Source organism: Episyrphus balteatus, chromosome 2 (assembly GCF_945859705.1).
Source record: "Episyrphus balteatus chromosome 2, idEpiBalt1.1, whole genome shotgun sequence".
Lineage (NCBI taxonomy): Eukaryota > Metazoa > Arthropoda > Insecta > Diptera > Syrphidae > Episyrphus > Episyrphus balteatus.
In genome coordinates this window covers 2,500,045-2,523,317 of record NC_079135.1, presented here as the reverse complement: position 1 = coordinate 2,523,317, position 23,273 = coordinate 2,500,045, and the positions used below count along the sequence as shown (strand labels likewise).

At 33.5% G+C, this 23,273-nt stretch overlaps 1 protein-coding gene across 3 annotated transcripts; it reads right to left on the bottom strand.

The window, feature by feature from the left end:
* Positions 1 to 2,763: 2,763 nt before the first annotated feature.
* LOC129908770 (serine/arginine repetitive matrix protein 2) lies at positions 2,764 to 21,888 on the bottom strand. 3 transcript variants are annotated; one of them, XM_055985522.1, is made up of 7 exons: positions 21,615 to 21,888; positions 21,110 to 21,549; positions 16,868 to 17,291; positions 16,722 to 16,808; positions 6,774 to 10,240; positions 4,530 to 5,484; positions 2,764 to 4,457 (listed from the first exon to the last, which is right to left on the bottom strand). In XM_055985522.1, exons 2-7 carry the CDS (start codon positions 21,534 to 21,536, stop codon positions 2,996 to 2,998), a joined length of 6,822 nt encoding a protein of 2,273 aa, XP_055841497.1. In that variant the 5' UTR covers positions 21,537 to 21,549; positions 21,615 to 21,888; the 3' UTR covers positions 2,764 to 2,995. The 3 variants fall into 3 exon arrangements, with proteins under 3 accessions (XP_055841497.1, XP_055841499.1, XP_055841498.1); XM_055985524.1 differs by lacking the exons at positions 16,722 to 16,808; positions 16,868 to 17,291; positions 21,110 to 21,549; positions 21,615 to 21,888 and adding an exon at positions 10,617 to 10,648; XM_055985523.1 differs by lacking the exons at positions 16,722 to 16,808; positions 16,868 to 17,291; positions 21,110 to 21,549; positions 21,615 to 21,888 and adding an exon at positions 10,380 to 10,417.
* Positions 21,889 to 23,273: the final 1,385 nt, after the last annotated feature.

Genomic DNA, 23,273 nt, shown 5'->3' with positions numbered 1-23,273 from the left:
TTTGCTTAAAAAGTTATGCGTTTTAGGGTCTTTTTGCATTTTTTTTTTTTTTAGAATTTGTTTTTGTTTTCCTTGATTATTTTGTACTAGTGAGCGTTTTTTAGTATTTAAATAATAATAAAAAAAAAACTTGATCACAAAAATAGACTATAATATATCGCAAAATGTAAAATTATTAAAAAAATATTTATAATTTTTTTCTTTTAAATAAAGTTTTTCCTTAATTAACACACGCAAATGCAAGCAAGCAAATTTTGTGAACGATACACAAAATAAATTATGCAAATCACTGGACAATTGTAATAATAATAAATAAATAATATAATGAAAAAGAAAAAACAAGAAATAATATGGAAAACAATACAAAATTACATAATTAATAATATTATTGAATAATTAGGTTTAATAAAAAATATAATGAAAAGTAGATACTGATGAAGGAGTAAAAAGAAATGCGTTTTTTTTATTTCAATTAAAGTTTAAAATTAACAGGAAATACGATAAGATATAATTTGAAGGGCTAAATTGATCCCCAGATGTCATTTTAATCTCTTGCTCAGCTCCTAACAAAAGTTTCCAATTAGTTAATTACACTGGACAACAATTTTCAACTTTTTAAAAATTTCCAGAAAGATTTCCATATATCAAATTGTATGGATTTATGCCTAAAAATCACATTCATTAATTTCTAGGATCTCTATTTTTTAAAATATTTATTTAGTTTTACACATTTTGGGGGTAATTTCGTACTAATTTTAAAGTTGTGTATGCATATTTTAACTGTATGTTTACATTCTCCAGAGTTTTTTTTTATAGAAACTAATGCATTTGGGTTCACTAAACCTAAACCACACTAGGAGCTCTAATTTTTTTTGATATTTACATTTTTCACGTTTTGGGGGTAATTTCATACTATTTTTACTTGCTCTATAGGGCAAGTATTGGTTTCGTGTCGAAAAAAAAATTTGAGGTTTTAATCAAAACCAATATTACGATGATAGAGAATTCCAAAAAAGTGGGTCTCGCAAATCCGTCCGTGCGTCGGTACGTCCATCTGTACACATTTCCACAGTCTTAACGCGTGGATGGATTTTTTTCAAATTTGGTACAGATGATTTTTATGGAATTCTGAAAGTTGTTTTTTTTTGTTTTTTTATATCTCGTTTAGAACGTATACCTCCCATACAAAAAAAATACGATATTGCGAATTTCTCGAAAACGACTCTAACGATTTTGATTAAACTTTGTATACGTAATATTTATATAAAAGTCAAATACAAAAAAAAAAAAATTTTTATATGAAAAAAATTTAGTCTAAATGTCGGCTCTTCCCCAACCTCAACAAAATTTCTTTAAAATTTATTTTAGAGGCACCTCGTAAAATCTACGTGCGACCCCAGTCGTGCATTTTATTTTTTTTAGTTTTTCTTATCACATGCGTTTTTAAAGTTTTGTTGGAAAAATTTATTTCAAATGTTATGTATTTCGGATCAGTTAGTAAAATAAAAATACAAACAAATTTTTTTAATAAAAAAAATTGTATGAATTTGTATGCTTTTTCATATATGCATAATTTAAAAACTAGAACTGCTAGAAAAAAAACTGTTGTTTTCGGAATCAGCACCCTTTTTTTAGTAAGAAATGATAAACAACGGTCTGGAAAAATTTGTGTGTTGGGCACTTGCTATTCATGATTGATCACTGTGATTAATGGCAGAACCAGTTTGAATGTTTTTTTTTTTCTACACAAAAGCTCTAAAGTTTCTTTCTTTAAGTAATTAGTTTTTAGGTGTTTATTAATATTTTTTTTAGAAGATCGAAAAACGTAGTTTTTGTTCAAAGTTCACGTTATGCTTTTAAAATTTACATTTAAATTTATTTATATAAGGGTGCTTTCTTCAAATGAAAGAAATCACATAAATTGAGTCCTTTAGTTTTAAGACGCCCAAAATTGATTTGTCATTTGCATCAATTGCAGCTGTTCTTATATTCGTTCGAATATGAAAACGGAAACGAATATTAATGCGTACGGATTGAAAACGGTTGTTCTGATTTCCATTCGACTTTTTTGTTGTTGGAGAATATTGTTTTCCGATAGAAAATTGCTACCCGGATTGAAAACGGCCAAAATTTGTCGGATTGAAGAACCGTTCGTTTTTCGAAACACCTATGAATTCGCAAAATGTGTTCGAATTCGAATACGGAGTTTAAAAACGGAAGAAAATAGGATTCGAATGGAAATCAGAACAGCCGTAAATATTTCGAAAATGAATCGCATAATCGAAAAATATTTTTTAATCTTTTAGTTTTAGTTTAAAAGCTGTATGTATATATATATTTTGTTTCAAATCAAGGCTAACGTTAATTAGGGTCTGCAAAGATCCGTGTTTCGTTTTTAAAATAATGAAATAAAAGTACAAACATGACTTCTATTGTAATTAGGCTTAAAACGTTGCCTCTCATTTCTCCGATTTCACTCCATTTTGTTCAGTTCTACCTACGAACCATTCAATTTTCTCAAATCGTACCTAGAAATGATTCTAGCAGAACTAGCATTTTTGGACCTCAACACAAAAATAATACTAACACTATACGGAAATTTAAAAACGAGGACGAGAAGCTCTCTTGATCAGTCGCTATCTTGAGGTCTCTAGTTAAGCCCACCTACATCTAAAATGATGTCTTCCTCTGCCACGTTGTTTAAAACTCTTAGACTTTAGCCATTTAGAAATTGATTTTTATAAAAAAAAAAAACACTAACAGTAAGTTTAATGTATAACTTTCGTTTATTTCTAAGACTGCGCTCTTAAATGTCGCATATATTTTCTTATTTAATACAAATTATTCTATTTTCCATCTCACTGACATGTTTCAGTTGTGTTTTAAAATTCATTACATTACTTCATGTGCATATTGCAAAAACAAATAAAAAATTAATTAAAGGAGTGTTCTTAACGCCCCCTCTCAGACTAGGCCTAATTAAAGACTCTTACAACTATTTTCTCTGGATATTAAATGGGGCGACCATTGCCTGTGGATGTGGGGCATGAGATTGATGACCCGGATGTGGTAAATGCGAATGCTGATGGTGCATAATTTGAGGTGGCAACTGTTGTTGGTGTTGTGGGGGCAGTTGTTGCATCATTTGTTGAGAATGTTGTGTGGGATGTAGTTGTACATGCTGCGGGATATGTTGTTTCATATGCGGCGGACCACTTATTTGCTGGTGTTGGAGCGGATGGTGTTGTTGGGACATTTGAGAAGGATGTTGGAGCATTTGCTGTTGTTGCGAATGCTTTTGTTGGGGATGTTGGTTGGGGTGTTGTTGTGGATGCTGCTGTTGTGGATGTTGCTGTTGCGGATGCATTTGGTGATGAGATTGGCCATTTCCGGGTAAAAGATGGTTTGGTGGCATCATATTGCGCATCATCGGTGGCATATTTCTCATATTGTGCAGGTCCATGGGAGCTTGCCCTCGCATGAAAAACTGTGGAGGAGGTGTACCATGCATCATCTTATGGACTGGTCCAGTATGTGATCCAGAATGTGGCCCTGGATGTGGGGCAGTCATATTAGGAGGTGGTACATTAAACTGATGCGGTATAACAGGTAGAGGTCCAGCTCTAGCAAGAGGTGATTGGGGCAGTCGAGTTAGTCCCGCCGGTCGAACACCAGAGAATCCAATTGGCGATTGACGAGCAGGAGGTCCACTTGCGCTAACAAATGCACTTGTGAATTTCGGTGAAGCTACTTGGGTTGGGGAAATGCCTGGCGATATTTTGGGTGATGCAGGTCGTTGAGGTGGTGGCGTTGCAATAGCATTTGATTTGATTGATGGACTTTCTCGCCTTGTTGCAGGTGGAACTGCCACTTTGCTCTGCTTCGGTGAAGAATAATCTCGATTTGAATCTTTTTTAGAATTTGAAGATGGTGGTGAGACTGTAGTCGAGGGAGATGGAGCTGCAGGTGCAGTTGTTGTTGCAGCAGCAGTTGTTGCTGTTGTAGCTCCAGCAGTTCCAGGAGCAGCATTTAAGTTTGGCGGAACTAATTTGGGATTGAGGAGACGCGGCGGAATGGGATTTTCCATTTGCGAGACATACATTGAATGTACAACTGCATCGAAATGGAAATAGAACAGGGGAGTTGGTGTGGGAGGTCTCAAATAGACTGGTTGTTCTAAATTAGCCGGAGGTGAGCCAGGTGGTGGCGGAGGTGGTGGTAGACTGTCGAGTTCTGGATCAATCTTAAAGTTTAGCTCATCTTCCACGGGATCTACATCTTTCTTGGATTCAGGCTTTACCACCTCGATTTCTTTAGCTGGCTTTAGACCGTGTTTCTTGCGTAAAGCCTTCAATTTTCGACGAATTTTGGTATCAACAGCTTTTCGATCTTCTTCGTCACTGTCACGATTTGGGAAAATACCATCTTCGAAGTAAACCTTTTTCCTTAGAGCTTTTCTGTAGAAAAAGAAAGAAAAGGAGAAAATATGAATTTAAATTGAAAGAAACACAAATATATACAAAACTTACTCTTCCATTGCCATTTTTTTGAGAATTCCTCTTGCATTTCCATCAGATTCTTTGCCAAGTCTCAAAACAGCCGATGCAATGTGTCTATTACTGACTTCTTCTCTCCACGAAATTGCAGAAATCTTTTTAACTTTTTTCGCTTTTGGTTTCTCAGGACTAACTTTTTCAATCTTAACTTCGACTGTGGGTTCCGGTGGTTGATCCTTCTTTTCCTCTGACGGTTTGATCGATGGCATTTCCATGCTTGGAACAATTTCCAGTACATTACCCTTTTGCACAGCTACAGCAGTAGCTTTGGGCAGTTCTTTTAACAAAGACGATGGTTGTGATTGTGATGGCTGTGGGTAGGGTTGTTGTTCATCGTAGAAAAATTGGGAATTATTCATTCCTGAGCTGATAGTTGGTATATTAGAATAGACTTGTTGATCGGAGGTGTTGACATACTGATTGGCATAGTTCATGTGTTGATAATTTGATGGCGGACCACCTGGTTGAGGTGGCAAAGACATGTATCCATATGTACTGTAGTTGTAGCCGCCATAAGGATTTTGTGCTGAACCATCCTGACCGTTGAGGACGATATTTATTCGGGCATCGAGGGATATGCGATTTGATGGATCTGGGTAGTAGTAGGACGAATCTTGGGGGATGTACGACGAACGATGTGAGTTGTAGTGATAAGAAGGCGATATGGATTGAGAATTACGTCCGGTGGGAGAAATGCTACGACTTCGTGATGAACTTCTTTGCATCGGCGGTGATGGTGGTTTGAATGGGAGTGGAGACCTAGAGAATGGTCTGTCGTATGAGCTACTTCGTGATCGACGTCGTCCTGGTGGACATGGTGATAGTGACCGGGAGCGTGAGTGAGTTCGACCTTTACGTGGCATAGGATCCGGTCGACGTCGACGACGTAGAGGGGAGCGACTGCGGCTTCGACGACCCCTGTACCGAGCTGTAATGATATTCGATATGGATTAGGAAATTGTTTAGGTTTTGTTGGCGTTAAATAGTTTGTATTGTAAAATATGACCAAATATGGCGTTGCATCACGAAATGTGATGGAAAACAATAAGAGGTGGTAGGAATCGGCGGTATTCCCAAAAAGTTACAAGCAGAGCCAACGACATCGACACTATCCTGAAGAGTGGAAAAGGGAAGGGGTATTTCAGTTAAAACATTTCTCAAGGCAGTAACCGGTGCAAGCTTTTGCAAATAGGAAGGTTGTAGGCCCAAAAGATGGCACTAGCGAAAGAATTCATTCACAGAATCAACTGTATAGTCACTAATTTTAGTAAGGCCGAAGTTCTCAGTAAACTTTTTATATGGGTTATTTCGACCACAGGCCTCTAAGGAGCTTTCACGACATCCTCTAGCAATTGGATTTTTTACAGTTCCTGGGCTCTTACCGCTGACGTAAATGACTGACACAACAACTAAAAGGCTTGGGAAGTTTGAGTGATGTATAAAACAAACGAAAGATGAAAACACCCGATATCTACATTGAAAAGTGCCAGAGGTAGGAGAAATAGTTTCTGTTTGCCTTTGACTTTGTGATACAAGGAAGTTTTAAACAAGAAGTCATGGGGTTTAAATATAAAGCAAACGAATTTTTACCAAACGTATCGGGGAACGCTGGCATGTGCCCGATTGAGGAGTAATGGAAACGCTACAAGAGATGTACCTCAAATGGACGTTATTGGTAGAATGGCAAACTCCAGGATACATGGTGAAACAGGAAACAAAAAGATGATAAGAGCAGGAAGAGAAGAGAAAATGTTTAGAGTAAATAAAATAAGGACAGAGAGATGGACGGGGGAGAGGATCACAATGGGAACAAGGAAGAGAAGAAGTGAAATGAATGGAGGGAAGACAAGACAATATGAACGGATACGAGGGATTGGACAATGGACAGGAAAATTAGAGACGGGAGCCAATCAAAGACTCAAGATATAACAGGTGGTACAAAGAAGGAATTTGGAAGCATGATGGAAGACTGAAAGAACAAGGAGAAAAGCAAATGTCACACTTATAAATGAGGTGAGAGAAATATGGTACTGTATTCAAAAGGAGGAGAGAGTGTGCAGAATATGGGAGGGTGAAGAAGTGACGTATGAATATGTAATAGAAAGATGAAGATCAGGCGGAAGTATTTGATTGATAAAATTGTCTAAAAAATGATAGCTTCGTTGACCTAAGGAAAATACTGCGAGAAATAGTAAAAAAAAACATGAAATTACTCACCATTTGGGCCACGTCGTGGTTGAGGCGATGAAAACCTTCCTCTTCTCCGCGGACTTACAGATAGTGAACGCATTCTCGGCCTCACAGCCCTCGTTCTCGACGAAGATCGAGTTTCCCGTCTGCTATACCTCTCACCACTCGAACGACGATCTTCACTTGACCTTGACGAGTTTGTATCAATCATTGGCTTTACAATTGCCACTTCTTTTACCGGCTTAGCTAGAAGTTTCTCTGTAAAATCTGCATCTTCTTCATGCTTCAAAGGTTCAATTGCTTTAATTGACGATGAAGTACTAGCCACACCTGCTTTGGGTTTCTTCATTGGTGATATTGTCAATTTAATTGCCTCTCGATTAGCATCGAATATTTTAATGTCTTCTTGCTCGGATACCTTCGTATCGTCCATACTGGCTTCTTGTAGAGTGGGTATAAACTGGGGCTGTACAGCTAAATTTTCGCAACTACTCTTCGTGGAATCAACACCCGAATCAGTTGTTGTTAGATCTTTAGCATATTTCTGTAAAATTAAGTTCTTTTCTTGGAGGAGAAGATTTTCCATCTTCCTCAACTCCTCGACAATCTCATCACCTGAATCATAATTTGCTCGCATACTTTGTATATTTGCAAGATTCTCTTCCAATTGTTGGATTTTCTTGAAATCACTTGCAACTCGATTACTACGTTTCTTGGTCTTTTTCTTTGATGTATCTGGTTCGTCTTTCTCTTCTTCAGATGAAGATGATGACGATGAACTCGAGCTGGATGATGAAGACGACGATGAAGTGGAAATGGTTGATGTAGTCGAAGTCGATGAGCTGTTACTCTCTTTATGATCGGTGGATTCTGATTCTGCATGGGAAATATCCGTTTCTGGTGTTTTATCTTTCGGCTTAATCTTTGACATATCCACACCGGTTCCTTCTACACTTTTTATAAATTGATCATACAGCTCTTGCATTCCAAAGAGAACACTTCTATCTTCTCCAGCAACTGGATTCTTTACTACATTCGTAGGAGTTTTTGGTTGATCAATTTCATTTGTTTCTGTCAATTCTACTTTAATTTTGACCACTTCCTGAGCAGGAGGTAAACTGACCACAGAAACATCAACATGCTTCATTTGATCGTCACCTTCCTTTGCAGGTGGTGGACTTGGATTAACAAGGAGAGGATTTTCAAATCCATCATTGATCTTCTCACTTTCTATGACCAAAGGAGATGGTTGTTGTTTCTTTGGTTGATCTATTTTTAGGACTTTTTTTATGTCCAAACGTTTTGTTGGCGTTGAACTATCTTGATTTGACATAAAATCAACGTCATTCTCCCAATTGTCCATGTAATCGTCAGTGTCTGGACTCTCGACTCCTGATATTTTATCTTTTCTATCTTTTATCGGTATAAGATCATCGATAAATGAAAGACGTTCCGAAGTCAATTTCTTCACACTGGGTTTGTCAGATTTGGGTGTTTTTGGAGTATGGGTTATTTTAGGTTTAGGAGTCGAGAGTTCGTTACTTTTTGATCGAGATTTATTGTGGAAAGGTCTTGCTTGCTTATCACGAGAGAGCGATCTATTGGCAGATTTTCGAAATTCTGTTGAAGAAGTTTCACGTCTATCTGAGGATGGGGTCTTGGGTTTTGAGTTTGTATTTTTTCCAAATGGCGGCGGGGTTCGGGAACGAGATCGCCTGGTTTTGAAAGGATTATTCAGTGGTTTCTTTGGAGCCTCGGGTACATCTTCAGCGAACATATCAAATACTAAATCAGATTTTGAGGTCTTTTCGGTTTTATTCACCAACTCAGGGGGTTTTTTGCCTGGTGAAGATTTTTTCTGCTCTTCCATTGATAATTGCATGGGCGATAAAGATGATTGTCTTTTATCTGATTGATTTTTTGGTGTCTCCAGGGAGGTATTTCGTCTATCAGTTGACATTGAACGGTTACGTGATCGTGATCGTCGGTTAAATTCCTTGCGATCTTTAGAAGAAAACGGTGATTTGCCGCGAGGAGGAATTCGTTCTTTCGAGCTGAATGGATTACTTGCAGGCGACTTACTGGATTTGGAAAATGACCGATCAAACTTGCGATCAGGTGTATGTTTATTGTATATGTCTCTAGAACCTCTTTTTGGAGATCTAGACCGTCTGCCTTTGGAAAAGGATCTGTCAAATGACTTTTTTTGCCTTTCCATGGAACGATTCCATGGTCGATCGTACTTATCCATCGAAGTTGATCGTGATCTTGTCCATTTTTTACCTGCAGATCCACCTAAGGGAGTATTTGAACGAGATCGACGATTGCTTTTAGGATGTTGTCTGTCCATACTTTCATCTTTGCGTGATGCAAATGGATTTCGTTTTTCTGGGGTGGACATGCGTTTTCTAGAATTTGATCGAGATCGGTTTTGTATTGGCTTGCCAGTGAATGGGTTCCGACGCTCGGTTGGAGTGATCGGTTTTGTTTTGACCACGACCTCATCGGATTTCTTCTCGAAGGAAAGATTTTTCTTTTCATTCGACGCAATGGGGGTTTTAATTGGTGACCTACTTTTCAGCCTAATGTCTTCCTTAGGAGTTTCTTGCTTTTGTTCTTTCTCACTTGGCATAGGAGGAGTAGAGCCAAATTGTGACTCAATTGATGATGACTTTTTACGTGGTTTTGGGCGTTCTTCAATCACCTTCTTAGAAGTGACTGCTAGCTCCGGGGAGACAATAGAGCTTTTATTGGATTCATCTGGAATCGATATCGGTGCTGCCTGAACGTCATTTTCGATTTTGATCAATATATTTCCTTCATCTCCCTGAATTAGAGATATTTCCTTGTTAATTTCTATGTTTATGATTTTTTTCAATTCAGACTTTCTTCCTTGTGGAGAATCAACAGAATCTCGAAGCTGCTGTATAAGTTCCAATGGGTTTGGACTAAATGACTCATCGGGTTTCTCTTTAGACCTTGATTTTTTCGGTTTTCTTTTCTTGCTGTCCTTCTTTTTCTTCTTATGTCGACGAGGTGGTGATTCTGTTTGACTTTCTTCTAAGGATTTTTCATTTTCATTCATGTGCTTGTAACTTTTTGGTGGAGTTGCTGGACGAACTTTTGGAGTTGATTCCTTATTTTCATCCCAACACTCTTCATTGTCTTCTTTTTTAATTTTAATCTTTAGGGGGGTAGGTTCTTCTTTGATTTGATCCTCAAATAGAAGTGGTTCATCATCAGTTTTATGTTTTTTTGAAGATCTTTTACTTTTACTCTCTTTTTGCTTCTTTCGTGATTTTTTCTTTGATTTTGGTTTTTCTGGTTTCTTCTTTCTGGATTTTTCATGAGTTTTGTTTTTTCGGCTTTTGGTTTTCTTTACTTTTTTCTTTTTCTTTGCAGCTTTACGCATCTTTTCAATTCCTTTTTCAATTCCAGTGTTGATGGTGGAGGCATTGAAGGAATAGGAAATTGATGGTTCAGTTTTTGTCCATCTGAAAAAAAGAAAAAATGGTTTTTATTGTACTAAGTATGAAGAAAATATACAAGATCATTAGTGTTGCTGGTAGCCTTGAAACACAATTCGGATGCTACAAAATTGAACAAGCCCTAAAACAATAAAATAAAGTCTACTCTGTAGGAAATGTGAGATCCATTTAGAAAAAACATCAAAAAGGTCTTTTTTCGTTTTTTTTTTAATGCAACATTTATCGCTATTTTACAACTATGGACGATAAGATTTAAGAAACGATCACACCAGAAAAGTATGCGGTAGCAGTACTGGCAATATTATGAAAAAAATCCACTTCTAAACGTTGAAATTCCGATTTGGATTGTTTTCATACAATTACCCGTATCGCTACCGAATACCTGTGTGGTGAGGTCATTCCTTGAACGTAATATACGTAAATCAAATCTGCAAACCTACAGATTTAGTCAATAAACAGTTTTTTTTATTTTGAAAGATAAAACTTTTGAGATGAAATAAAACACCACAATTTTGCAATCACTATTACATGAGCAAACCCAAATTATTTAAATTTTGAATAAAGCAAAGAAAAATTAAAAGTTAAAAAAATGAGAAAAGTGTCAAAAAATGGTATGAATTGTCTTTTTTTTCAAAATTTTATCAGCAATTGTTGTTATTCTTGAGTTCTTTTTAAAAAAAGAAAGGTTCTATTGTTATTGATGTGAATCACGTATATTTATTTGCAAATTTAAACAAAAAACAAAAAAGGTTAACTAAAAAAAATTGCCCTGTTCACATTATTGAATTGACGTGAGCACTGAATTCTATAAAACAATTTATAGTTGTTGCATTTATACATAAAGCCTAGTACGATGCTGATGCGAAACAAAAAATCCCATACAAAAAGTGAATGTATTCTCATTCAATGGTTTTGCTTTTCCATCAACAGCACTCTGTTCGACCAGTTTATTTCGAGAAGTCTCCACCTCATTTTCGAAAACAAATAATTGTTGGAGACATTAATTTTGTGTTTAGAAATGAAGCTTGAGTTTTTTTTTTGTTTTTGTTGCTCATTTTGTTACCCAGTAACGTATCAAAAATTGGAATACAAAATAATCAATTTAAAGCAAACACGAAGCTCAGAGAGGCATGAAATGGCAAAATAAACAACAAAAATAAACTCAATCGACATTTTTTCGAAAACAATTAATGTCTTCAGATAGTTCGCTGAGGATGCGAAACAAAAAATCCCATACAAAAATAGCATAACAAAAACGAAAATGATGTCTCAATATGCTTTTTAGGTATTGCAATTAGTTGGGACTTATCCAGATTTAGAAAGAGGCCATTTGAAAACATATGCATTTGATAACAAGATTTCTGCAGATTTCGCACGAATGCACAGTGGTTCCGTAGTAGGCCATAGGCCGAAATATCGATGTCAATATAATGACGTCATTTTTCGTTATATCTTATATATAAAAATGAGTTCGTTAAGTGTGTGTGGCCGATAAACTCGAGTTTGGCTGGTCCGATTTTGGTAATTTTTTTTTTGTTTGAAAGGTATTAATATGTAGATGGTTTGTATCAAAAAAAATAATACCTTTTCTTCCATCTTTACATTGCTGTTAATTTGTACGAGTGAAGAAACACTCTCGATTTCTTAAAATTCTAACTTAGCTTAATTTGTTAATAAATTAATTAAGACAGGCTTCAAAATAATTATTAATTATTATCGTTTAAATCCTGACTTTGGTATTATTGTTAAGATAACATTACTCAGGATCAGCAAAAGCGTCGTCATTTAATCCACATTTGCAATACACACATTCTGATCCTCGGTCTTATTTTTACAAAAAATATTGGAACAATGTTCGTGTTTAAATAAAAAAGTATAGTGGAAATGGGGTTCAAGACCGCCTATGGGGTCTGCCAGACGTCCCGATTGACAAAATGTCCCGATATTGTCCCGACATTCTGTTTTTTTAATCTGTCTTTGTTTGAAATCGTTCGGCAAGAAAAAAATGTGACTGCGTAATGAATCACTATTGATGTGCAGCAATTTCAATTGATTTCGAACAATCATATTCATCAAACATTTTGATCTTTTTTTTAAACCGTTAAAACAGAAATACAATGTTGAAATGTCAATGAAAAGTAAGTTTTTGAAACCTCAGATATAACACATTCATAATGGCTTTACCCTTGAAATTGATGAAAATGATTTTTGTTCTCTCTCGAAAACATTTAGCTGAGGTGACATTTTCTTCCTAAAAACATTTGCTACGTGTTGTTTCCCTTTTGGTGAAAATATATTACCACTTTTATTATTACACGTGTATAAATGAATAGTAAAACTACCGGCCCAAATTTACAAACATGTTTTTGAGATATTTTGTGGCGTCTTGATGTTTGTAAGCACTATAACTTTCGTTAGAGTTCAGACAATTGAAATCTGGTAAATGCCAAAAGCTTAGAATTTCCAAAATGAAAAACTTCCAGCTTTAGATAAAAAGCTGTTAGCCTTAATTTATTCACACTCCATTATATTTTAGGTCCGCATTCAAAATTAGAAAACTGTCAAAACAGGGAATTTTTACCATCCGAAAAAATGTAGGAAATAAGTTTGTTTGGTGTCCCGATTTGTCCCGACTTTTAAAACCTGTTGTCCCGACATTAATATTATTTTATCTGGCGGCCCTAGGGCAAGACCATTTTTGTACTACGTTGTATGAAAAAAAGTAAAATTGGCAACACTTGCAATATAAAATACGTGCCTTTTAGTATAATCGAACACGTCTGTAAGTTTTACCAAGCTCAGTTGAGGCGCCGAAGAATTATGGTAAATTTTGTGATTTTTCATCAAATTGTTCATGTGTCATGTCAGTTGTATTTTTCAGTGAAAAAATAAAATTTTTAACTTTTTCTTAAATAGTAAAAACGTTAACGAATGATCGTAATCGTATGCTGTAATTCGACCCCAGTACATCAGATATGATATGACTGGGGCAAGACTGCCCATGAGCGCAATTGTTAACATATTTTCACACAGGTTAAATTTTTTTTATAAATGAATCATTATTTTCAAAACATAATAAGTCCATGATTTAAAATTTTGCAGGAGAAGAAAAAAACGTTCTATTTTCTTTTGATGTGTGTAGCAAAATTTATAAAAAATATATTTTGTAGAACTTTTGCCTAGGTACAAAATACCGTTTCGTTTTTAATTTTTGGAGCGATAGTTCAAAAGATAAAAAAAAAGAGGGTGTGTACACAAATGTACGTACACGCGATTGAAGTTATACTTCTAATTCAGTGGCGTATTGAGGGGGGTACGTCGAATAACATCACCGTTTAATTTTGAAAAAGTTCTTATGCAATCTCAATAAACACTTTTTTTCAAAAATAATATACATATTTCTCAAAGCTATTGGAAATTGAATTTCTCAGTGGTCAACACAATTGTTTGTTTCAGCAAATTTCAGTTTGGGCTTCGAATTTGGATTAAAAAAGCAACATATTTCGAAAAAATATATATTTCGGATTAAACATCAAAAATAATTTAATGAAAAATTAGCTTTTCAGACTTTCATTTTCTGGATTTTTCACTCATTTAGATTTTCTGATCGCATTCAATTCACTTTATTTCTGTTCGTGGATTTGGTGCCTTTTTAATATTATCAAAACTTACATTATGTGTGTCTCCTTATTTATTCCTTTGAATTCTTCTTTTTTTTCATTAAAATTTCCGATAAAATTGCATCCAGCAGTAATAATTTAACTTCAGAAACAAATAAAAATGGATGATCTTTCAGTTTTGACAGTTCGAAATAATTTCGAAGTTTTCGAAATCAACCGAAATGAAGACTATGATTTCAATTCACTTTCGGTCGAATTGCGGAACATAACAAAATAAAGTGTTTTTTTAAGGATAACTCAACTTCCTGCTGTAAAATGTTTGGGACACAAGAACTTTATAAACAGGAGACAGTAGTACGAATATGTAAACGTCGAGAGCAGTTAAATGCTACTATACCACTGTCAGTACCGCAGCACAGTGCTTCACTCTCGATCAAAGTTAAATAAATTAGAAAGAAAAATTTTTCGTACCCTTCTAAAAAATTTTTGAAAAATTTTCCAGCCCCCTCCAAATTTTTTTTTGAATACGCCACTTTAAAATTCACAAAGTTGGTTCATACCATAACAAAACTGTTTTACAATTATTATGAGCGGTAGATGGTGCTACTTGCTAATCCCTTTGACATTTCTTTTCCAAAAGTAAATTTTCATACCCAACGCCGCAAAAGAAGTATAACTTCAAAAAAAAAAACGCTTTTGGACTTATCATACTTTGAAAATATACGGATGTGAAATTACTTTTAAAATGGGTACACAATTTTGCTTTCATCTCCAGTCTATCACAAAATAGTATTTGAGATTAAAAAATAATGTATAATGTTCGGAGTGCTTCTTTAACTTTAAAGAAGCTTTAAACTTAAGATTTTCAGCCAGTAGCTTAATATAGCATTTACACATAAAAAGCTGTTGTTTATTTTCAAAAGATGATAAGTCCGGGACTTATCCTGTTTTTGATACTAAAAAAATATTTCGCTTAGCTGTAAGATCGGATATAGATGGAGTAGATACTACATTATTTTGAAGATAGACGTGGTTATCCCTAGAGTAACAATTTAGTCAAAAAAAAAAACGAATTTTGAAAAAAAGTGGACTTATCATGTTTTGAAAATAAATGATTCAAATGCACTCAGCGAAGCGGGTGGGGTTAGCTAGTTTGTTATAAAAAGCATATTCTTTAAGATAGTATAACAGACATTTTGAGAAAATAACGCAACTTTTCATATCGACCATGAAAAGTTGTCGAAAAAAGTCTGATTTCAATGCTTTATTTTTGGTCCCGAATCAACTTAAACTTTTAAGTGTATTTTTCGGTTAAAATTATTTTTAAAGTTTTTTTTTTGTTATTGAACTTAAAGTTGAAGGTATGTACTTTATTTAAAGAGTTTACAATTCAATTTTATTTAAAATTTTCAATAAAAAACGGACTAGAAAATTACAGGTTTAAATTCCATACTTTTGTTTTTCTTCTTACTTTACCGAAACTTTTAACTATGTTGTCATCAATATAAATACATGATTCATATACATAAATTTTCTCTCGCACGTGTAGTTTCTTAAACAATTGAATCTGTCTGCGAGTAAGTGCGACGGGCTACGACTGACTCTTTCACACTCATTGTTTCAATTTTACCCATATTTCTCATATTTAAAACTTTTTCAAAAAAAAATTTTTTTTTTTTAAGTTTTTATGTTTTCCTTAAGTTTTTGCACATATTTTTATAAAAATATATGATATTAAGCAAGCTTTAAATCTGAAATGTAACATAAAAATTATGACTGAAATTGAAAAAAAAACCAAATAAATAATTTTAAAAAATAACTTATCATTTGTTTGTATGTAGATTCAAGGCTTCTTTTTACATTTTGTTATTTATTAAATATATACAAGATTTCTTAATAAAACAATTGTTTTTAAATTAATTCATTTTTTATTGCTAAAAAAATATATTCTCACACATATTCAAGTATATTTTGTTGCTATCCTAACCATAATCCCCTATGGCAGCCCTTCTTAGAAATCGGTACCACTGTGGAATGTAGACTTTACAAATTTGAATATTCAAAGTCGAAACTTTCTGAGTTTTGACTCTAGCCGTTCCCCAACACGGAAAAAAAGATGTCCCAGCGGGACAGATGAATTTATGTTTAAAATCCGGATCGTATGGAGAACAGAATAGAAGTTGTTTATCATTTTTTACTAAATGGAGGTTGCTGATCGGAAAACAACATTAGTTTTTTTTCTACCAGCTCTAGTTTTTAAATAATTCATACATAAAAAGGCATACAAATTCATACTTTTTTCTTGTATTTTACTTAGTGAACCGAAATACATTGCATTCGAAGTAAAAACGCTTGTGATAAGAAAAACTAAAAAAATGGTGTGAAACTACCCCCAAAAATGTGAAAAATGAAAATATATAAAAAATTAGAGCTCCTAGAAAGGAACCAGTCTGATTTTTAGGCTAGTGAACCCAAATGCATTAGGTTCGATAAAAAATTTTCTGGAAGTTGTTAACAAACAGTTAAATAATAATCATAACATTAAAATTAGTACGAAATTACTACAAAAATGTGAAAAACTAAAATATTTCAAAAAATAGAGCTTCTAAAAATTAATGAATGTCAGTTTTATGCTTTCTGACTCCGAATACATTAAGTTTAGTATACATTTTTCTGGAAAATTTTTATAAACGCTAAAAATAAAGAAAAACTTAAAAATTAGTATATGAACATTACCCCAAATGTGAAGAATTAAATACATCAAATGAGCTTACTGAACCTAAATCTATAAAATTTGATATAAATCTTTTTGGAATATTTTAAAAAGTTGAAAATTTTTGGCAAGTTAAAAAATTATTTAAACTTACTTGAGAGTAGATTTATCAGCTGGCGGATGTACAACAGAACTTTGTATTCTATTAACTGGACTATTAGGGCGTTGATCGACAAAAGTTCTGAAATAAATTTTTATATTAAATCCATTTTCACTAAAAATCTCAAATTAAATAAATACTCTCGATAATGCGGTGCAGGAAACCGATGCTTCGGACCACCACCACCCATTCCCCCAAAAGGAGCATGAGGTCGAAAAAATCCTCTCATCCCACCTCTCATTCCACCGCGACCATCAAATCTAGGTCGATGATGTGGTCTCATCTGATGAAAGTTTCCTCGACCACCACCTCGCATAAATGGATGCATTGGTGGACCAACTGGCCTAAATCTTTTAAAATTATCCTGAGGATAACCCATTTGATAATTCATTGGCGGCTCTTTGCTACCTCCTCCTCGTTCAATACTACTCGCCCGGCTGCTATGCAGATCTTCTTCATCATCATCGGGACTATCATAAGTGAGTTTACCAGTGCCCAAGTGTCGCTTCCTTGGCAATTCACCTTCACTTATATCATCGCTCTCACTGATTTCAAGCGGTGTTTCTAGAATAGAAAATACAGTCTTTAGTCCAGTCAAATTAGCAAAAATAGCAAAATTAATTAGGTAAAAACTGAAAATTGGTGGAGACATAAATAAAGGCATACTATTGAACGTAGTTAAAGTCCTGACCTCTACCTCCAGGCCCGGATCGGCAATATTGACAAAAAGGGGACCTAATCTAGTTTTTTCATCATATCTCTGTTATTTGCAACCCGATCGCAAAGATGGCAAAGTATAAAATAAAGCTTACAAAATTCTCTACAAACAAGATGTTATTAATTTTTTTTTTTTTGCTATTCAGCGGTGAACACAAAAAATATTGTCACTTGATAGTAGAAGATCCCGCCATAGGACGAACTACCATCAACGTTATACCAGTTGAGAGTTATGTTATTATGTCTAAAAAAAACAGAAAATTTAGAAAATGGCTAAAAACCTATTTTCTTAACAAAAAGTGATAGAAAAAAGATTGATACTGGAATCGATAGATATTACATTATTAGGGTTTTTAGGATTATCCGCGTTATATATATGTAATTATAAAGTGAGTTCACTACTGTACTCACCCCGAACGTTTCCTAAAAACCCTAATAATGTCATGTCTTAACAACCGCGAAAACCTTAAAACTCATATCGATAGATATTGTTAATATATAGAAGTCACACATACAAACAAAAAATGTAAGAAATCTGAAACTCGAGATATAGACGTTTAAAAGTCAAAACCGTGAAGTTCGATGTTTGAGAAATAATTCCCCAAAAAACAGCACGAAAGGTATTTGAAGTAATATTTATTTTATTAGAGAGCAAAAATAAAATAACATGACACGTATCAGCCAAATTTTTGAATTGAATATATCAAAACTGCATACTTTGATTTTCAACATCTGGATTTAGGGGCAAAAAACGGTTTTAAGACCTCCAAACACTGCAAATACTCTAGCTTCGTCAATTTCTAACCGATTTTAATTTTTGAACCTTTAGAGAAGATATTTTAACCTTTCCAACAATATCTATAAAGTATATACATATTTTAATTAATAAGCTTTAGTTAATAAAATCTCAAGAATTTTAAAAATTGTGTTTTTTACGACATTTTCTCCACTTAAACCTCGATTTTAAGCATACTTTTGAACTTAAAAATGTTAATTTTTAAAACAATAGGTCTGTTTAATTAAACTGATCCACACAGAAAAAAACAGAAAAGATCCAAAAGGTACAAGTTTTTGTGTTTCATGAAAAAAAACTCACCTTAACTTTTTCTACAATCTCTCATTTTATGTTTCATGAATTTGTTCAGCACAGAAAAGTTCAAGTTTTTCTGCTCCTACTTTTGAGATAAAGCAAGTGAGTGAAAAGTGTCAATAATTATCAGCTGTTTGTTTGATTGTGATAAAAGTAAGAGTAAATAAGATTTTAAAAAGTTAATTTCTTAAGAGTTTTTGATTAATAACAAGAGGACATATTTACGCTTGTTATCCAGTCTATTTGGCTGAAAAAGCAATCTGTTTTCTGGTAACTTGGTGAGTCGTTAAGGCTCATCATAAAGTTTGTGTCAAAGAAATTTATAAGAAAACTCAACCAATTATTGATGAGCCCACTGTCGTACCTGGTCGAAACGCTTTATTAATTTTTGGAGTTGAGGTCACTTAAACTTATATTGAATTATATTCAATCACTCCACTTAAAATAAAAATAATTTTAATAATTTTTTATTATTTTTGTTATTTTTTTCTTCGTTATTATATAAGCCTGACCACGGGCATACAATTTCTAAGTGTCTGAATTTAAACAAATTCCCTTAGAATATTATAATTCACAGTATATTCATGCTGTGAGTTTTATATAGTGTCGGTAAACATCGACCAAAATAAGGCGTCTTAGTAAGGGTACGACAGATCTAACTGATGAGCCCACTGTCGTACCTGGGCGAAACGCTTTATTAATTTTTGGAGTTGAGGTCACTTGAACTTATATTGAATTATATTCAATCACTCCACTTAAAATAAAAATAATTTTTATAATTTTTTATTATTTTTGTTATTTTTTTCTTCGCAATTATTGACAAGTTATTCACAATTAAAAACGGTAACGGAGGAGACCGTACGTGTCTTCTCCGTTACCGTCTTTGTCTGTGAATATTTTCGTTACGTTTGTTTAGTTTTTATGTGAAACTTCTTGGACATCAATTTTATGACGAGCTCTCACCAAGTTTTAAGCGTAAAGATTGCTTTTTCAGCCTAATAGACTAATATGTAATAAGTTCAAAAACCTAGCTTGACATTTGAATGCGTCAGTTTTTTTAGCTTCCGGGTCTATTTCTTCCCAACATGTCTGGATACATTTTTTAAACCCCCAAATGGTATCATATTGTCTTCCATTTTTATAAACATTTGATGCAAGTATCCCCCAATGATTTTTCATTGAATTACAATCAGTACTACAAACTGGCCAATCCAATAAAGCGATGTTTTTCTGAAGAAACCATTTTTTCGACTCCTTAGATACATGGATTAGAGCATTGTCTTGTTGATCAATCAACTTTTTTTTCTTACTGTTCATCCATAAATGAAGGGAAAACATCGTCCAACAATTCTGTGAACATTTTGGAGTTTATGTTTATTGAAATATGAAACAAATAGGCAGCTCTAAATTAATTGAAAATGCTCTCCATATCACTGCCGAAGTTCTGCTGTCTTCGGAGAGCACTTTTCTTCGAAATATCATGCCAATTACAACTGTTACAGTCAGTAACATCCAAGTTAAACTTGTTTTCATGTGAAAAAAAATACATTTTTCCATTCATCTTTCCAATGCATAATATTTCTTGCAGAATCTAATCTTTTTACATTGTGTAAGGCTGTAAGTTTGGGTTTTATCATCATTTTTACATTGTGTAAGGCTGTAAGTTTGGGTTTTATCATCATTTTATGCAATTTTACCCCTCTGGATTGGAGAAGGATTCTGGGAATGTGTTGTTTTGCTATTGGCAAATCTAATTTGTTCTTGATTTGCCTACAGTTAAGCCGATTTTTAGTAGCGTCTTGAAAAACTTGGCCTTTTTTTCTTCGAGGCTGCTTTGTATTGCCTTTTTTCAATTTTATTCCATAACTTAAATTTTTTTTCAAGAAATTGCTAACAAAACACTCTGATCTTTGTATTTCCTTTGCGATTTGTCCGTAAGAAAGTGAAACATGGGTTTGAGACGTAAGAAACTTAAATTTATCAATTTCTTGAACATTCAAGCGTTTTCCCTTTGCCATGATTGCTGAAAACTTTAAATTATTTACCTACTTTTTTCACTTTATCTTCTAGAAATAATATGAATTTACCATCTAATATCCAAAAATTAAAAAAATTTAATTGGATAACTGTTATTTTTAAGGAATAAGCTGCTGCGTTTAAACGATAATTTATTTGAGAGTACAGACTAATAAGGAATGCATTTTATTTGTCTATAAAATAATCCAAACTGCATAGATTTTTATTGTTTATCATTTTTTTTTTTCAAAGTAACTTACTGCAACGAAACTTTTTGGTAACAACTTGTGGGAGAAAAAAGACAAATCACTCATACCAAGGCGAAAACATGAAAATATTGCAATGCGCTTAAACGAATATTTACCACTGTAGACAACCTGTCGATCTTGTTAAATACAAAGTTGAACTTTTCTGTTCTTTCTTGTTCTGACAGTATTTACAAACTAAACTAATACTAAGTTTTAATCAAATGACTTCAAATGACTTATTTGACGAAGCTAGAGTATTTGCAATGTTTGAAGGTCTTCCCTTCAATTTATAATTTTCTAAAAATTCTTACCTTTTTCCTTCTCCTTTTCTTTTTTCTTCTTCTTTTTGTGCAATCGGACTTGCTTTGCAATCTTTATATCTTCTAATATCTTCTTACGTTCGGCTTCTTTCTTTTCTCGAATAGCATCGAGTTCCATTATCGCACGAACTTTATCTTGGCATAAAGCAGCTTCAGCTTGAGAAGCTGACTTCAGTTCTTCCCTCTTTTTTGCCTCATCCATGACCGATTCGTTTAGGGTCAAAGGTGAGAGGACAGGTTTAGGTTTGACAGCTGGACTAGATGGAGGAGTTTTAACCTCACCCGGTTCTAGACTACTTCGACTACTGTCTCCATGTTGTTCATCGAGAAAACCAAAATTCAATTTGGCGACTCCATCGGCTGACACTGTTATATCGGTTTTAGTTAGTTCGGGTATTTTTTCTTTTATTGGTAGCATTGTTATGTCAAAACTAAATAAAATTTATAAACTTTATTAATTAATTAAACATTTTATTGAGTAAATATCTAAACATACATTTTTTTTATTCGTAGATCAATTTGATAATCCAAATGGTCTATTTTGGGTTGGTAATTAATTGTGTCTTGGAGCACATTTCATTCGTTTTATTTAGGAAGAATGCACTTTAATAAGATTCAAGTTGGTTTAAACTTATCAAGTTTATAGTTTGTATTGTTTTTAGGAATGGTGTTTGATAGTTAAATGTGTATTTTATTTAATTTTTATGAATTAAAAATACAAAAAATTTCTAAACTTGCTCGCAGTAGTGCAGCACTACAAAACACGGACGAAAAGTTTGACAAGTAGAGAAAAATGCATTTTGTTCCCATATGTCGAATGAAAATGGGAAATTTTTTGGAAAGTGGTGCCAAGATAATTCTATTTTAGTGTGCAAATATAAAATAAAAGGGTATTAAGGCTTAACTACATACACCACTTTTTGAAAAAGTACAAAAGTGAAAATATTTTTTTTCTGGCTAACGCAATTTCGCTTTTAAGCAATCTGTCTTTGTCTTTTTCTTTTCTAACTTGACTTTCTAACTTTTTCATTAAAGAAGAACAAGACAAAACCAACCAATCAAATCGAAGCAATTCTGAGGAAAACAAAATAAATGCGATTTTCAATGCAAAAGTAAATTTCTCTTATAAAACAACAAGAAATCACCATTTTCACTTAACTTGTTTTTTTATTTGTTTATAACAATTTTAAATAAATAGTAGTTTTTTTTATTTTTTAATAAATATTGCCACTAAAAAAATGATTTTCCAAAACTTCACAACTTTCTTTTACATTCGATCAAATCAAATTGCGCCTTGAAATCTTCCTCAGAATTGAACTGTCAAAACTTTTTTTTCAATTTTTTTTTTCATTTTTGACACTGACGTCTGGCTTAAAAGCCCAATTGGGCTTTTAAGCCAGTGGCGTGTATTATGCATGTACGCTTTTGTTTTCCTCAGAATTGACTCGATTTGATTGGTTGGTTTTTTCTTGTACTTCTTTAATAAACAGTTATGATAGAAAGGAAAAAGACAAAGACAGATTGCTTAAAAGCCCAATAGTTTTGTGAAAAAGAGTATATAAATTGTTTATAAGACCAAAAACTAAGCTTTCTCCATCATTTGTTTTAATTTTTCAGGCTGAAAAACTATACAAAAATGCTTTTGAAAATTTTCACTTTTGTACTTTTTCACTTTTTGAGCCAATGTAGTTAAGGCTTTATGCTGGATTAACATACTTCTGCATTTCCAGATCTGCATTGAAAGCATAGAGAAAGAAATACCTTCCTCTATGATTGAATGGAAACACAGTATTTAAGAACCACAGACGTTAGATATGTACGGATTGTGCGTATTGTATCTATCCCCCTTTACTTTTCTGCATTCAGACGTATATGTAAATCCAGCATTATTTACGAGATGCATTTTAGATTTAAAAACATTTTTATAGGACAAGTTTGGGAAGTAAAAACCTTAACTTTACTGGCCACTTTTAGCAAAAATACAAAAGTGAAAATATTAGGTGTGTTTTTTTATTTATCTACATATATAGATTTTGAACAAAATTTACATCGAGATTTTTGAAATTAAAACATTTATTTAATTTTACGTATTAAAAATTTTACGTATAACAAACAACAACAACCTTATTATCTGTATAGATATTTGAAATATCCA

Excerpts from the sequence above, each read along its gene's own strand:
- LOC129908770 (XM_055985522.1), bottom strand. The coding sequence starts at position 21,536 with ATGCTACCAATAAAAGAAAAAATACCCGAACTAACTAAAACCGATATA. Across the intron at positions 16,809-16,867 it reads CCTGCACCGCATTATCGAGA|AACTTTTGTCGATCAACGCC; the intron begins GTATTTATTTAA and ends AATTTATTTCAG. Across the intron at positions 4,458-4,529 it reads AAAAAAATGGCAATGGAAGA|AAAAGCTCTAAGGAAAAAGG; the intron begins GTAAGTTTTGTA and ends CTTTTTCTACAG.